Source organism: Conger conger, chromosome 10, assembly GCF_963514075.1.
Source record: "Conger conger chromosome 10, fConCon1.1, whole genome shotgun sequence".
Lineage (NCBI taxonomy): Eukaryota > Metazoa > Chordata > Actinopteri > Anguilliformes > Congridae > Conger > Conger conger.
Window position 1 is genome coordinate 23,833,077 of NC_083769.1, and position 17,850 is coordinate 23,850,926.

Genomic DNA, 17,850 nt, shown 5'->3' on the forward strand with positions numbered 1-17,850 from the left:
TGTTAGGTCTCTGTCCCGCGAATGACTTAAACAAGAATTTAAACAAACTAAAACCAGCAGAAACTGTGGCCCTCCAGGACAGGAGATGCTACGCAGGAACGTTTTCTCTTTCTCACGCACCCAACCAGGCCCATGTGTACCCTAGTCTGATTTTGGGAAGAGAGGGCCTGGACACCTGACAGGGCTTGCTGCTATTAGGGGAAGGAACTGACTTCTGACTTCTGCCAAAAAAGCACCAAAAAAATAACACAGGCGATTGGGTTGGGTGTGGGCTCTCAGCAGCCAGAAGCACAGTGAAATGATGCAATACAAACGTCTGATTTCATAAATCATTCCATTCCGTAATACTACAGCTGTTAGATTATAAAGAGGTAGTATTGGCTGAAGGACGAGAATTATAGCACCATGAGTGCAGGTTCAAATCCCAGGCAGTTCATAGATGTTTTACTCATTAGCACGGTACTGGAGTTGCTTCAGTGAATAGCCAGCCATTTGTGCAAATGAAATATCATGTAACAATATGTAAAACATACAAGGCTGCATACATTGATGAACATAATGCAGCCACATGCAGTAAAACATAATACAGTACATATTTCAGAACAACAGGTCATTCAGCCCATGCAGGCTTCCCTTTGACCCATGAACGCAGGAGCACAGACCATGGCAGCTAGCCTGGACAGGGATACCCCACCTCTGGCTCTACTACCTGGACCGTTTTACACATTGGCAACTTTCGTGGAACAAAGATATGTGCCTGGTTGCTAACGTATATCATCAGAGTTATGGTATTTTGGTAGCTTGAAGAGATCAGAAACTTCCAGAAAGTGGCCTCTTGTCAACACAAATCATCTGTATAGGACAGGAGATTCCAGTGGAACACAATACGTTGTATAAATACAAATAGAGAAAAGGCTTTTTTTAAATATAGAAATTAGGGCAAGAGAGAAGGATGAGACATAGCGAATGGAAATTGTGTCTGTACTGATGGCACTGAAGGACAAAAACAAAATAATGTGGGGACACTAGAGTAAGGTATATGACTTTCCATCAGCAACATTTTATTGTAATTTTATGATGTTTACATGACAAAACAAACGTGCAAAAATCTGGTTAAGCAACAAAATGTGATGGAGATGCTGATATTCTAACGGCAATAACACAGGTTAAAAAGCAACAGATGGTGAGAGAAATAGATAGAGGCCCAGCCATTTAATGACTTCATTCAGTGCCGTATTAGCACAAGATCGGCAACACTGACAGCCTTTCTAGTAGTTGAAAATAAAAGAGAATGTAAAACAAAACCCTTATTGTATAGCTAACTGCTGCACTGCACATAAACCTAGCCTCACAGCCTATGAGCGCGCTTTAATTGGATGTGATGGAGCAGTTGACTGTGTAAATGACACAACACAGCTGTTGCTGCAGCAGTTCTGAGCCCTCTACCCTGCGTCTCATTGAGCAGGAATCTGAGCGCCTCTCGTCATCCAGCTCAGTCTGGCGTGCCAGCTGACGACTGGACGTGTTCGCCATGTGGGCTCAACACGCCACGGCCTCCTCAGCCTCAAACCCCAGCAACCTGCACCCTGGACCGCCGCTTCTGAAAGCTGTGTGTGCGTAAGTGTGTGTGTGTGTGTGCAAGAGAGAGAGAGTGTGTGTGCATATGTGTGTATATGATCACATGTATATGTTTGCAAGTACATATGGCGCGTGAATGCATGTCTGTGCATATAACAAATTTTTTCACAGGTGACTGTGTATGTGTGTATACTGTATGTGTATTCATGTCTGTGCATTTGTATACATATGTGTATTTTGAGCGTGTTCACATGCATATACTATGTGTGTGCGTATGACCACATGCATATACTATGTGTGTGCGTATGACCACATGCATATACTATGTGTGTGCGTATGACCACATGTACATACTGCATGTGTATGTGTGTTTGCGTGTGAGAGAAGAAAAGTATGTTTGTGTGTGTGTATGTGTGTTTGTGTGTGAGTGTGTGTATGTGTGTTTGTGTGTGAGAGAAGAAAAGTATGTTTGTGTGTGTGTGTGTGTATGTGTGAGTGTGTGTGTGTGTGCGTGTGTGTGTGTGTGTGTGTGTGTGTGTGTGTGAGTGTATGTGTGTGTCCAGCCATGTAGTGGCTCAGAGACCCAGCCTCACTGAGTTCAGGCGGTCACAACTAGCGAGCGACTCCTCTGTGTAAATATTTACGCTGTACTGCTGGGGCCGCCTGGCCTTATGTGGTCATACTCCAGACTGCAGCCCCCAGCCAGCCGTCAGAGCGCCTGGCCCTGTCATCCCCAATAAGCGGGAGCCAGAGCCAGGGTCAGCCCTCGGACTGGGGACCCCTCTGATGCAGCCACTATTTATATCCGCCCGTGTGTGGCCGCCCGGGCTCCCCACAATGCCCCTCTCCCGGCTCTGTTGTGGAGGGATAATTAATCCCACTTGAAGAAACTGAAAGTGCAGTTTTTCCACTGAAGGTGCGGGATGAGCTTCCACAGCCGGGGCCCGAGGCCTGCTCACCACACTGAGGCTGTCACCCAAGCAGGCCTGACCTCACTCCTTTCTGGAATCTTCTCTTTTATCTCCTGCCCAATCTTCCTTTCCCTCACTCTTGATTTCCCCTTCCTTCCTCTTTCTGGCACTCCCTTCTTCTCTTCATTCCCTCTCTCACTCGCTTCATCCTCCCACCTTCCCCTGATCCCCCGGTCCCACAGTGGTGGGCGGGTGCAGCAGCAGCTTAGCCAAACCAAACTCCCGTTTGTCCAGGAGGATCCCTGCACCCCAAAAGCCCCCTCCCTTCCCCCAGTTTACAGGGGCCTCCTCAGGAAGCCAAAGGCCGCCTCTGCTAAAAATGTGATTCCTATCGACGCCACCTCTGCGGATTGCAATAACCGTAACTGATATGCACATCTGCACTGTTCCTGAGTCAGTGACATACCCTCCTAACAATGCACTGTTGCAATGATGCAACAGCTGAGGATAATCTGAAATCTCTGTAACAATTAGTGTCTAAAGACTGCTAACCCATCTTTTTCCAAGTTACTTGTTTATTTTTTCAAACCACAAACTTCAACCATCGTGCCAAGCCCAGGCTGATGCTGATTGAAAAAGCTGTGAGTGTGGTGTTGACTGAGAATGAGAAAAGCAGAGTGCAGCTACAGGCTGTATCCACAGCTTGAAGGAGCTGGGATCTGTGAATCTGGCACCTGCTGGCATTATTCCCAGCCCTCCAATGTGCTTCTGCTTCAGGCTCAGTAAACCATGTAAGGCCTTGCTCCAGCACAAGCACATTCTGTAGAGGTAAAAATAACACTGTACCAGACTGTCATAGATGGGTCCTGAATTGGGTACAGTCTGTATTAACCCCTGAAAAAACCGGACATGGAATGTCAAATTTCACCATTCTTAATCACTGCTAGTCTCTTTCTTAGCTTCCGTGGGCCAGCCATGCCCCTCGTGACAGCGGCTAAGCCTTTGGCAGATTGATAAATCATTCGTAGTCTTTTTCCAACACCCTCCCATACCTCTAAACTCACGTTCTAGGTCAGTGCAAGCCCTATAGGCAGCATTTTTTAGGGCCCTGCCATGTGCTACATGTCTGAAGGGACTCCTTAATGGCACCCCCCCCCCCTCCCCCCTCAAGGGGTTTCCAGACTCCTTGCCAGCTTTCCCAAATGGAAAATATGAGCATCGCACACCGGAATGACTTTTGATAAACATAGCCATAAAAGCCACTGCTTTTCCCAGGCAACTTTCTTTTCTTCTTTCTCATTGTCGTCTTCTGTCTGGCTTTAACTTTAAGCAAAGCTGGTGGAGTAAACATCTTAAATTACCCTCCCATTAATGTCTTCTTTCCCCCTGACTCTGCTTCTATGTGGTGCCGTTATCCAGTCATCCATGGGACACTGGAAAGACCGTAGCCGGGCTGTTTGCTTCTTGTAGAGGGGTATGATGCATGGTTTGTTTGTTTCTGCGCATGGCGTGTTAGCGTAGCCGCGCATGTTCTCTTTTGCTTCTCCTTTTACAGAAATTCCCTGTCCTCGCTGTAACTAATGAGAGAGCAGACTAAAAATAATCACATTGTCGGCTCTCTGTTCTAGAGGAAAAAAACCGAGAGTCAACACAGGACTGCTGGCGTCATGGAAACTCCACACCCGAGTTCAAGTGTGGATATATGGGACGGACGGGAAGAGGACTCTATGTGAGAAATGTGGGATCGCTTTCCGGGACTTTTCCCTCAATCGCTGCAGTTTGCTACGCCGCTAGTCGCTAGGGAGAGTGTAAACAAGTGCCACAGTCACCAACTGCCCAGCTCGGAGGGCAGAAATAAACATTTCACACTTCCACAGTGTCTTTTAAGGTCTTTCGCTCGGGTTTTCATAGACCCATGTCAGATTTGCATGTACCCTCTACATGACCACAGTCCTGTGCCACAAACAAACAGTCCACAGCTGGAAAGTGCTTGAGAGAGAGGGAGACAGGGAGAGAGATGCCACAGTTGAAAAGCATAAAAGCATAAAAAAAGGAAGGTGTAGAGGAATGTCAGTGCCGATCCAAACAGCGAAAAGGTTAGGCAGCCAAAGCAAAGTAAAACCTTAAAGCAGGTATGCTGTACTCCCACCAAGACTGTTAAACACCTTGACCACTAATGCAGCCAGTTACATATCAGCGAGTCACTAAGATGAAGGAATTAGATTCTGGGTTGACATAGCAATGTTCAGTTGAAAATATCATGATGGGTCTTCTTTGAGTAAGTAAAAATCTGGAAATACGTATATGTACACATTACACATTTGGTGTGTGCTTGGGATGTAATGCTGCTTATTGAAATGTAAAAGTAAACAATTAATGGCAGCTTACATATTTATTCTGTCCTTAAATGAGGTAGAAGGAGGCGTCTTATTTTAGTTTGCTATGAAGACTCAAAGGTCTAGTCTGGTGTCATTTCGTCCTTTGGGCCCCCCAGTAGCTAGTAATAAACATGGACACACATATGCACTCACAGACACCATAGGGAGCTGTCTTGCTAAATAAGTGTTGCTGTACTTGTTATGGTGGATTAATCAGATATTGGTATTTTGTAAAGTGCATATCCATCATAACTTTAAAAGGACATACAAAGAACAAAAGGCTTGCCATGTCATTCATTTGAGACTGTTCCTTCATTGCCAGTTAGCATTACATAATACAGAATACATTGTTCTCTCCTCTACTGTCAATGCATCCAGGGTCAACAGCAGCTAGATACAGTGGCAAACTTGTAACTGTGAGCACTGACTTCTCAATCTTCCCAGACCAGCCTGTTTCTACAGCTAGCCAAATACCACAACAGAACAGCAAAGCTAAGATTAGTATCCACCCACAATACGTGTATTCATTGTTATATAATCCAACAGCATTATTCCCTGCTACTTTGTGAGGACCACAGCCACAGCAAAAACCATATACAGTATCTGGTGATGGGGGCTTTGGTTTTTCTTAAATTTAAATTTTTTATTTTAATAACTAATTCTGAACCAAGATTGTGCAAGCTACCGATGTCAGAGTTGCAATGAGTGCAACATATACAATGGACATGCACACAAACGCAACACACCTGGAGTGCGTACAGACTGAAAAGGCAAAAATACAGAACGTTCACCACAGAGCTACAGTAGAGTTGCTAACGTGCTAATATTGCCCAACTTTCCCTTTTCTTCACATTAGGCTGTGGTTTTACCAGAAGTCATTCCATAAGTACATTAGCACTGCAATTACTACAAGATTGATTTATCTTGGACTCCACCAGCTAGTTAGTATTACACAACTGTGGTCTGCCCCCTACAAAATGAATAAAACAATAGTTAGTATTAAACTGTAAAGACAGCTCTAAACTGACTTTAAATCTAATAACATTAGCTGGAGAAAGAACATTACACTATAGCAAGCTGACACGGCCATAAAATACAGTAGCTTCTCAACATTGATGGACTTTCATTCATGAGAAATAATTGAAAGAATAAAGTGAATAAATAGCTATTATTGAGCATTCATAATATTACAAACAAAAACAAAAATGCAATAACACATCTTCCTTATTCAATTCCAATAAAGCAGAAGTACATTCTTTAGGGCTTTTCTAGCTGTCAACATGTGCATTTTCATTAGACTCAAAAAGTGGGGAACTTTAAGGGGAACTCTGTACTCTACAGCTTGCTGTTATTGTAAAATCTGAAGGGAACCTTGGTCTGTTCTCTGGCCAAATGAAACTCTGGGGACACATTTATCAGTCAGGGATCAGGAGCAGCCTTTCTGGGCATGAAAATCAATTACCGTGTCGGCTTTCTTTGGACTTCATTCTCATGTTCAAATGTTCTGCGCACACAAACTGTGTACACCAAATCACAGCCCGGGCAGGAAGCTCTACTGGAATAGACCAAAATGTTTTTCTGTGATACGAACAGAATAAACGCCTCAGTGCTTCCTTGAATGGAAGTGCTAATGTGAGGTGCATGAAGCCCGGGTCTTTCCCTTCGCACAGACATTACTAGACGACACTAATTTCCCCTGCAGGGATGTCGAGGGATTTGCTAAAGTCATTTCCTTGATCCATGCCAATCCATGCAAACAGTCAAAAAAGGATAAGGAAACATAAAATAGGTCATTTCCTTTACTGCTGTTTTTATCTACTTGGAGAGGAAAAACAAGCAAGATGAACTATAATAATCATATTATTATATGTGCTGAAGAAACATCATTATCCCCTGAAACACAGTTTATGTTATTCTTATATGTCATCAATCTGGGTAATTTACTGAAGCAATTAGGGTCATCTTTAACAGTGTCCAGTATACTGTAGGGTTAGAATCGGCAACCTTTGAGCTCTGAACCCAATCCCCTGGTGTGCACTACACTTCCATCACGTAAAATCCTTCTGACTAGTTCTCAAGCGCTAGTGCACAGACACACATACAAATTGTGTCCACTTTAATCGGTGCTTGGATAATCATAATTTATCACACATGGAGGTATCATTTAATCTGAACCTCATTGTTACAAAACCCATCGATGGTTGACAGCCCAAATAATTAATGTATTTTTAAAACAATTGTAGTGTTCTGTTCTCCCACAAATTTCTACAACTGATTTTATGTTTCCAAAAGTTTCAGACATGCCTGCATCTCACCTTACCCAGGATGAAAACCTGGCACTGGCTACTGCCAAAATCCACAAATCACATTATTTGAAATCTCTGCTCTGAATGAGATTAATTTTACTTCTTAATACATGGGACTAATGCTTGTTTCTTGCAGTCTTGCCATGCTGAAAAACAATTACAGGCTACTGTTAAAATCCACCCCTTATTCAACTTATACTCTTGGCACAAACAGCTGCATCCTGTTGCTTACATCAGGCAAGTGGAGCCAAATCCAAGTAACTTTGTGCATTCAGTACATACCGAGAAATAAAAGCTGATAAACCACCCGTTTAATAGTCCCCATTTGCACCAGTGGCATTTCAGGGCACGTAACCTGCCCAGCTTGCATCAGCTTGTTGTCCTGATTAGCATCTGCACATGGCTCTGTTTACACGCACAGCTTGACCAAGCAGCCCCGAGCAGATGACAGACGCTCCGTTTCAGAAACCCTCGGACACGGCGCATGTGCGGAAAGCTTTTGGGGGGGAAAAACAAAAGCATGTGCCTTACTCTGAAGGTCTTGGCGGTGGGGGAGGGCGAAGAGGGCGGCGAGTCCGACAGAGACTTTCGGGTACGGGACAGCTCCTTGGTCCGCGGGTACAGAGACGACATGGCTCTTTTTTCTGCCCCGGGGGCGACGGTGGGGAAAAGCGCAATCCGAGTGGACGCTAGGCTGCGGCCGCGAGGAGTCTCATGACAGCGTCCCGGCTCTCCTCCTCCCTGCTGTTGGGAGCGCGGTGGACAGGTGAGTGGCGTTCTTCTGTGACGGGAGTCAGGGGAGAGGGCAGGCGCGAGGAGGCTGTGGCTGGGTGGGGAGAGAGTGAGCGGCGAGCTGAGGAACTCTTCTTCCTGAGAGAGCTGACAGCACTCTGGCCATTAAACAGAAATGAAAATAATCACAGCAGCTCTCTTCCTATGCCTCTCCCCTCTCTCTCCCCCTCTCTTTCTCTCTCTTTCCTCCTCCTCTCTCTCCGTCACTCTCCCTCCCTCTCTCTCTCTCTCACTCACTCTCCCTCCCTGTCTCTCTCTCACTCACTCATGCTCACTCTCTGTTGCTATCCTCCCATTCTCACACTAACTCCATTTAATATTTCCCTCTCACACACAGACACACAAACATGCACTCAGGTATTCATCACTCTAAGAGGAAATGAAGAATCAGTCTGCTTTAGCCTGTGAAGTATTTGAACCCCTGTCAATGTTCTCATGCTCAAAGACCTCCCTCCAGCACACACACACACATAAATGGAGAGGGGAGGTTTGTTCTCCCTGGTTAAGATCTCAGTGCTTCCTTTACATATCAACAAATAAAACAAGCTCCTCCCAAGCACTCTAGTCTCTTTTCCTGTCTCACACACACTTGCTGATTCTCTCCCTTACTCACTCTAATTGTGTCTCCCTCTTGTCTATCTCTCTGTCAACCACTCTCTAGACTTCCCACTCTCTCTCCCTCTCTTTCTCGCTCATTCCCTCTCTCCCCCTCTCACTCTCAGCTCTCTCGTGGTTGTGTGGCAGGCTGCCAGGGCTCTAGCAGTTGTTCGGCTCTGGGCCGAATCTGTCCACTGACAGGAATGAGGAGGGGTGGGCCGGGGGGAGGACAATGCCTTATATGTCCACTGGCAGATGTAGGAGGCTGAGACGGCTGCCTCAGGGGCTGGAGGTTAACACTGCGGGTTAAGGCGTACTGTGCATCCCATCCCCCATCCCCAATGCCCCCCTCCATTCCAACGGGCCAATTTCCCCAAGACGCTCCAGAAACCCCCGTATCTCTCCGCATGCTGGGATTTGATTGGAGACCCGCTGATAGGCCTGCTTTTCACCCCCGGGGAGTCTGCTTCTGAACTGTCACTTCCTGAGTCCGAGCTGGAAAGTAATGTTCCCAAATCAACAATGAACAAACAAGCAGTAGTATTCAACGATACATAACCGCCAGGGAACACGTTCCACAGTGAGAGCTGCCAGGGACTGCTTCTCTATTATCAGTGGGACCACCATTATCATGGTCCATCCTGTGTTTGGATTAAACTAGACATTTAACGCTCAGCAAACGCTCCAAATGGCCTCTAATCAAACTGACGTGCTGTTTTTCTCAAGCCTTGCTTTAGCACGCCTGCGGCAGTATCACGTGTTCGAAAGTCAAGGCCTCCTCGATTAGGTAGCGCTAGATAGCACTTTTTGGCAACGCTCAGCTGCTCTTAACAATGTGTGGGACAGGGCCCTCGCCTCCCATCTGAGGAGGCAAGGAGCTATAAATACAGCCGAAAATAAGCGAAAGCACTGCAAAGTTCCCATCCAGCAAGAGCAGAGAGCGGCTACCCGCCCCCTTGCTCTCCCCCAGAGCGTAAAAGGCTAAAGTCAAGCAGGTTTGATACCTTATATAGACAGGTTTGTGAAGCTGCAGCATTTTAGCTGAAAATCTCCAGTCTCCTTACCAGGAAGGGGATAAAAAGAGCTTTGAGCCCATATTCATAAAGACACGCAGCAGGAGCGTGGTGTTCCAGGATCAATGTTTGCCCTTCAGCAACATAATGAAAACAGCTAGGATGGGCAGAGGAAACTGATCCTAGATCAGCTCTTCTACTCTGTGAACATGGGCCCAGGTGTTCTTTTCCAGAGTTTAAATAAGTCTGGGTTCTCATTCTCAAGTGTTGTGGAGTCACAGGCTGATGCATCCATGCATGCACCAGGGGCCCATGGTCTAGTTGCCAATACTGAAGATATCCCTAAAAGATGATGTTGTTTTCTCAAAAGAAAGGGGGTCTTCAAAAAACAATATCATTGGATATGACTATTTTGAGAATGTGAAATGATCTTTGAGCATGTGCAAGCTGCTCAAAGTGTTTAAACAAAGAACATGCTTTTTGTTTTATTATGTTTTGTTTTTGAGACCTCATCACACAGGGGAGCGAGTCCTGTATTTCCGGTGACCGACAGCGACCCATTCTCTTTCCCACCGCCCCCGCCCATTCTGGAAAGGGCCTCGAGAGACCAGACTAGCGGGAGGTTTTTCAGCTGGTTTTCCAGACCCCTCACGAAAAGCACATCTGTGGGGCTTGAAGGGATTGTCTCTCCGTAATGACTTTCCATATGGAGCTCTGTCATGCCCCGCTTGGCGGGTGGCTTTAAAATAAACGCTGCTCGCTCTTATAGCGCGGACAGCTGATGAAGAAGAAAGACCACGGCTACGTCACCGAGCAGCCCGACATGACCAAGGACCAAGAGGGCCTCCTTTTGATGATAAATACCAAAGCTCAAGCTATCCAGCTCATAATGCGTAACAAATCCCTGAGAGTTGCAAATCATACCCACGACATGTGTTCGTTTCAGAATCTGAAGGACTGAAAGATTTACAGCTGTCTAGAGAAACGGGCCTGGCTTTTAGGCTCTGAGTGTCTGTGCCGCGAAAGGGCTCTGCTATCGAGCTAACTCGCGGGGACTTGGGTGGAAAGCACGTGGCGGCATCGGTGCGGTCATGTCGAAGTGCCCATATACTCTTCTGGTTCAGTGGATTTATCTGCATCGGTGAAGTGGGGGAGGTGCTGGGGGGTGTATCGACCATGACGTCCAATCATATACTTCTGCCTGCACATGCCCTGTGCTTTTAAGCATTGTCTCTGAGAGATAAGTAACATCTGAATACTTCCCCGACACTCTCTTTCCTCCCAAGGCCAAAGACCACATCATATCTCTATCCGTTTCCCCCTTTTCCTGATCAGTCAAGGTCTCTGCCCCATGACTCAACCCAGGCGGGCAGTTTGGGGCATTTACAGGTCCTGGGGTGTCACGGCCTGATGTCCAATCATAACCCCTCCTAGGCTGACGGACCCTTCCCTCCTCTCCCTTCTCTAACGTGAAGGAGGACTGCATTCACCTTCACATTTCATGAAAAGGGTGGTCTGAAGGGAAGGAAGGCTGACAGGAAGTAAGCTTTGACTGCTTCATCTTATCAACAGTGAAAAAGTAAACAGAGGAAGACTGTCAGGGCAGGGGAGGCTGGGGGTTCTCATTCCATAACCCCCTCCCAGTAACGGTAGCCATGGAAGATGGTGAAAGTCGGGTTTCCTGTTCTTGCCCCCTCTGTTCCCCATATGTGCTTGCAGCAGTAGGCTGTGAGCTTTGGTCCTGTGGATATGACCTGGTTGCCCTTTTCCTGCTGCCCGGGCACAGATGTACGCACACACATCGCAGCCACACACGCACACTCACACAGGACACACACGCACACACACACACACAGAGGGATTCAATCAAATCGGCTTTGCCTATGCAATTCAGTTGCAATTCTACCAAATCAAAAACAAGCCCGTGCTGGATAAACACAATGGTTTATCTCAATAAACGTCTGCTTTGCCCTTTGCATCAAGTGACTGGTACCCAGGATTGTGAGTGATTGATCTGATTCCTAGTATGTCGAGAACCAAGTTCTCGGGTAGCACGGAAGATACAAACCTTGGGGAAATACATTGTTGGTACTTCAGGATGAATTTCAACCATCCTAGTAATTTAATACCAACAAATGAGTTAACTTAGTTTAATTGGTTAGCATACATAAAACAATTACTTGGACATGGTCAGTTCTGCTTGTGTATGAGGTTTTTGTTAAATTACTTGGCAAGACCTTTTCCATAGGATATTTTCAGTGTCTTTTCAGGTTCAATCAAAAAAAAACAGTGTCCTGGGTTTCTATTACTTGATGAAACCTGATTTTGACATCAGGGTGTAAAGCACACATTGTTGTGATATTGTGCCCGATTAATCAGATGAGGTTTGTTTTGCTTTAATGGAATTGCATATGGCCTCAATCTGCATGTGTACGTTTGATTGAATCAGGGTTCTTTCCCCCCCCCCCACATCCCTGTTTCTCTCTCACATACACACAGACATTAAATACATCTAGAATCGCAGAATAGAGTCATACCTATCTTCAATAAAATGATAGATTAATATCTACAATTTATTTGCAGAGAAGATACATTCATGCCCTTGGTGGCCTAAATGATGAAAATAAATACAAGAATAAAAATTCTGCCATTTTTACAGAATATATGATATGTATTTCTATATTACAGTAAAAACATAGTCCAGATCTAATTATCAGAAAAAAAACTGTATAAACAATACATATAACAGTATAAAACATATAGACCTGCAAACTTGGCTTGGCTTGCTTTCGACCTGATTTCCATAGAACTGAGGGAAGGCTGACTGTTATTTTCACACATATGCAATCAATCGCAGTGGGAGTACTGTGCATGAATGTGCCAGCTCACTGAGCCATTATCCCCACCCTAAACCAACCAGACGTGGGGCACCTACAGAACAGCTAGTTCAGTTACTAATTTTCTCATACATAAATGCTGATTAGATGTTAATAAGTCAATTATGATTCCAGTGGGTAAAGTAATGTAATGGAAGACAAATATTGGTGCTAATTATGGCAGCAGATAGTGCTTCAGTTTGTTTTTAGTGAGCAAGAAAAAATAACAAATAGTTAATTTATGAATAACTCAAAATAACATATTGCATTAATCTCAACATCTCTACATTGAAGAATACCACACATTTTCAATTAGCATTCCAAAACAAGAACAAACCCAAAAAAGAATACACAATGTACAAATTTATAGCATGATGAGAGGCATGTGTGTAAAAGCGTGGGAGAGATCACTGAATGACCTCTCAGTGCTCCTGAAAGGAATGCCAGCCTGCTTAGTAGCCATTGGCAGTAATGGGGAAAGAGTGTCCAATGGGGTAGGGCTGTGCGATATAGCTATCGCGGTACATCAAATAGTTTTGTTCAGCGCAATAAGAACTATCTCTGACAGGTGGCGGTAGGTTTTGTTCCTTCTTTTCATCTTTAATCATACTTGATAGGTGAAATGATTCTGGGGGAGAAAAAAACATCACTTGTATCTATTCAATATTGGTTAACTTAGCGAAAACACAAAACATTGCTCACGTTTTCACCCTTTATCATTCTAGCCATGTTTGTATCTACCACATTGAAACAGCATGGCCCTGTTGCTATATCAACATTGAAAAGATAAGCCTTTCATTTTGGCTCAGAAAATTGGAGGTGTGCTACCGCATCAGGTATGATTAAATAAAAAAAGACTGAAAGAAATCTAACACCGCATGCCGGAGATAGTTGTTACTGACCTTACAAAAAAATTGTTATACCGCGATGGCTATATCGCCCAGCCCTACAATGGGGCTGCACTGGAGGCAGAGATTATCGCACACAGATATAGGCTGAGTCGGGTGTGAAGGCCGATTGTGTTTCATTCGGGCCATTTGCAGCGGGAAGCAGCTGAGAGGGGATAGACGTTCACAGTGTGAGGGAATCCAGCTCACGCCATCTGTGCGGCCCCATCCGTAACAGCACTGCCATTTCCCCAGATCCATGATCACATTCCCCTACAGGCCCTGTTCACACTGCCCCCATCACGTCCTGCAAGATGTTTGGTGAACAATGGAACATGCAAAAACCACTCATACAGACAGATTTGTTATTAAATCCCTCGTATGACTGATTTAGGAGAATTTGCCGCTTTGACCAATTTTCTCGTATTTACAATAGTTTCTTAGGTAGAAAGAAGGAACTAAACTTACGAGTGGTCCCTACCTGTCATAGGAATCATCTAAGCAACACATTCCATTCATTTTCTATGGAGAAGCTTTCAGTGCACGACGGGAGCACTTCAGAGAGTGCTGTGAGATGTCATATATGCAAATTAGATGCTTTTCAGTGCAGCTCGCCTGACTCATAAAACTCTGATAAAATTTTCAAACTACTGCAACTGCATTGCTTATTTCTTACCTCAAATGCTTTCAGAAATTTATTTTAGTGGACTGTTCCGGAGGAATAAGAGAAAGTTTATCGTTCCACTATATTGTTATGTTTTGCCAAAACCATTGAGCTGCATAAAAAGAATAAAAATTCCTACATGGATCACCCGATATGGACCTAAACGCCATAAAGTAAAGCTAATGAAAATGCAATCAAATTAAAACTGACAACCTGCAAGTTATCCTCTTATTCATAGCCCCATACACACATGCACAAGCATACATATTATTAATTGCACCTTTAACTGCAGTAAGGGAGTTGCTCAGCCCTAAGGCATCTGCCAAATGTTTCATTAAAAATTCATATCCACAGATTCACTGAAATGTATCTGTTGCAACCAGACAAGCCTTTTTTAAAGTGCCCAGTTTCCAGGCTGTCCCACTCCTGGCATACCCCAGGAGGAGGACGAGTGGCTGTGCCCTGAAAGAATGCGTAGGAGGAGGAGGGCAGATTGTTCAGACGCAGAACCGCCATACAGAACGATGTGGCGCGGTGCGGCACCAGGGACACAAGTCAGAAGAACACACTCTTCATCCCGTAAAGGATGGATGAACTGGTGTGTGTGTGTGTGTGTGTGTGTGTGTGTGTGTGTGTGTGGGTGTGGGTGCGTTTGGTGTGCGTGCATTTGGTGTATTTGTCTGCATGTGCGTGTGTTTGCCAGACCTGGGTCACCAGTTACAGCCCATTACAAACTGCCAACAGGTTATTCACAGCAAAATCTTCTTTCATATAAAATTATACAAAGCAATATTTTTTTCTGAAGATTCTCAGGCCTTTGCAGGATGGTTCTCAATGTCACAGCCATCTACAAATCTTGATATGGTGAAATAATGTCCAAGAAAATAAGAACCGTCCCCATTGGAAACGACTATTATCCCTGTGGACATGCATTCAGCATTCAGACTTAATCCGTGCTTTGGCAGAGAGGAAATAGTTTGCACAAAATAGACTATATATACAGTATCTTCAGAAATATATACAAACAGTATTACATATAAATACAGTGAGGTCCATCTGTCTTGGGATGAAGACAAATTGGCTCTGTGCTCTATACTTTTGATTCACTTTGGTTTTACAATGTAGAAATTACAACATTACAACAAGTCCCTCCCCCCATATGTAAATGAAAGTAGTCATTTTTGGTGGATATCTTTATTTTTTCTTGTAAATATTTTTTGTCATACATTTACATTCCATTAATGGCATTTGGCAGACGCTCTTATCCAGAGTGACGTACAACAAAGATATACAACAGTCATGATGACTGCTTGAAGACTGTGAGTATCTTCTCTGGCGATGTTCTGCCAGGCCTGTACTTAAGCCATCTTCTGCTTGTTTCAGTGGCTAGTTGCCTTAAGTCTTTTCTTCATCATATGAAACCCATGTTCCATTAGATTCAGAGCAGGTGAATGGCTTGGTCAGTCAAGAATTTTCCAGTTTTTGGATTTTAAAATGTCCTTTGTTGTTTTAGCTGTATGTTTGAAATCATTGTGTTGTTGCAGGATGAAGCGCCGTCCAATGAGTTTGGAGGGATTTGCTTGGACATAAGATGCTTCTGTATACTTCAGAATTCATTCTTCTGCCATCAGCAGTTACATCATCAATGAAGACAAGGAATCCAATATCTGTAGCAGCCATACAGACCCAAACTATAACACTCCCACCACCATGTTTCACAGATGGGAGGAGGGTATTTGGATCCTGGCCTCCACACTTCTACAGATACTTCTTAGAAAGCCGTAACCCAGCCATCCTATTTTTGTAGCTAACTAGTGGTTTGCATCTTGCAGTGTAGCCTCTGTAGTTTTGTTTGTGACGGCATTTTAAACTTATATACATTGTGTAATTTCAATCCAACATGCTGAAGTACAGCACCAAAACAACTAAAATTGGGTCAGTCTCCAAATTTTACACACGCGCGCACACACACACACACACACACACACACACACACACACACACACACACACACACACTAATGTTGATTTTCATCTTTCAAACATATTCTTGAACTATTTAATGTGCTAACTTGATTCATTATTAACTTCAACAAATGTATCTGCCATACTTTCATGGTAAATGGTAAATGGTTGGCATTTATATAGCGCCTTTATCCAAAGCGCTGTACAATTGATGCTTCCCATTCACCCATTCATACACACACTCACATACCAATGCCGACTGGCTGCCATGCAAGGTCGTCAGGAGCATTTGGGGGTTAGGTGTCTTGCTCAGGGACACTTCGACACAGCCCAGGCGGGGGATTGAACCGGCAACCCTCTGACTGCCAGACGACTGCTCTTACTGCCTGAACCATGTCGCCCCTTCACACCTTCATGTGGCCATGTGTAATATTTAATGCATAATGGAGTTGCCATCGTCTCCATTCTACAACCAGCACCTCAATTGAATGGTGCAATGCAGTCCATCAGTGTCTGCTGCTATTCCTTCCTCTCTGTATGAATGCTTTTATCATTGTCCTGAGACACTGACATACGCTATAGAGGAAAGCCCTTTGCAGCTAAAGCCTGTGTTATCCTGGTGTGAACTCATACTTTAGCACGTTTTTCACAATGAGCAATAAAAAATACTGTGAATGTAGTGTGAACAAATACCTCTGTGTGACCTAGCACACCTGCAGTAAAAATTCCTTCTACCATAACTTAGCCATTAACCATAATAGAGTGTAAATGTTTTTCCCTGAACTTAGATCCTTGCTTTAACAATTATTCAAAATAAATCTGATGACCAGCATATAACGTATTTCATAAAAATGTGTTTCTTAATATTTTATTCTGTGTCTGCCCGATTATTATGAATGCAGTTGTTTTCTGAATGTATCTAATTGTGTTAAATCGCAACTGCCAGAAGGATTCATTTTACCCATGTCTACAGTACATTCCAGAAATAAGAAATTACAAACAAAAAAGTAAATTGTCTTTATTGAGCAATATCTGTCTGAAGCAATATGTGCTGCTCATAAGTTTCAATTACTGTCTGAGAAAGCAGAACTGCATTAGAGGGGTGCAGTCTAATTACACAAATATATAACAATAACTGACAGTAATAACATTGGACTGCTTGATGCCACAGAATATATAGCTCTCAAAAAGCATTAAATTGCTTTTTTTGTTGTTTTTGGTGCACACTGTGATGAATCTTACTGAATCCAGTATAATTTTGTGGAAAGTGTGGAATACGGAATAAGGGCTAGAGCCAGATTATCTGTTGGCACCACCTAGTGGCAATGCAACAAAGTTCCAAAACATGGATTTCTTCATCCTAGTTGTGTTGGTACCAGTGCAGCTGAGGTTTTACATGAATATTTACTATAAATGAGCTACCAATTGAATGTTTATCTGACTGTGTAGTTGCACATAAGTTGATATGTACATTCACTGTACATACATTTGCTCCTCAAAATAATCTGTGGCAGCTGTTACAATTATAATAAATTAGTCGCCAGATTAATTAGTCTAAACTCCACTGCCTGAGCAATTTCATGCAGTAGATGAAGTTTAATTTCTGCAATGAACAGAACTTAATTGCATACATACTTCTATATGTATATCCTTCACTTAGAACAATATCTCCAACAATCTGTTCCAGAGAGCTAACAGTAGTTGTCTGATGAAATGTGCTTAAACTAGATTAGTATTTTGCTGACAATCAATCAACTGAGCGAAAAATGAAAACAAAAAACATAACAAAATAAAAACATTCAAACACAAACCTAAAATGGTAAGCCAAGCTTGGAAAATCCCACTTCAGACCATCTTGGATTTGCATACCAATCAGAAAGATAA

General features: G+C 43.7%; 1 protein-coding gene across 9 annotated transcripts in view; it reads right to left on the reverse strand.

Annotated features, from left to right (window-relative positions):
* Positions 1–17,850, reverse strand: part of LOC133138952 (protein phosphatase 1 regulatory subunit 12B) — a 41,502-nt gene that overhangs the window by 12,509 nt on the left and 11,143 nt on the right. The window contains exon 1 of one of the 9 annotated variants that reach the window (XM_061258127.1): positions 7,705–8,659. The exons of 7 other annotated variants lie outside the window; for them this stretch is intronic. In XM_061258127.1, coding sequence (XP_061114111.1) covers positions 7,705–7,806 — 102 coding nt within the window. In that variant the 5' untranslated portion in view covers positions 7,807–8,659. Of the gene's footprint in view, positions 1–7,704; positions 8,660–17,850 lie in introns of those variants that run through there. One more of the 9 variants, XM_061258128.1, reaches the window with a different exon arrangement.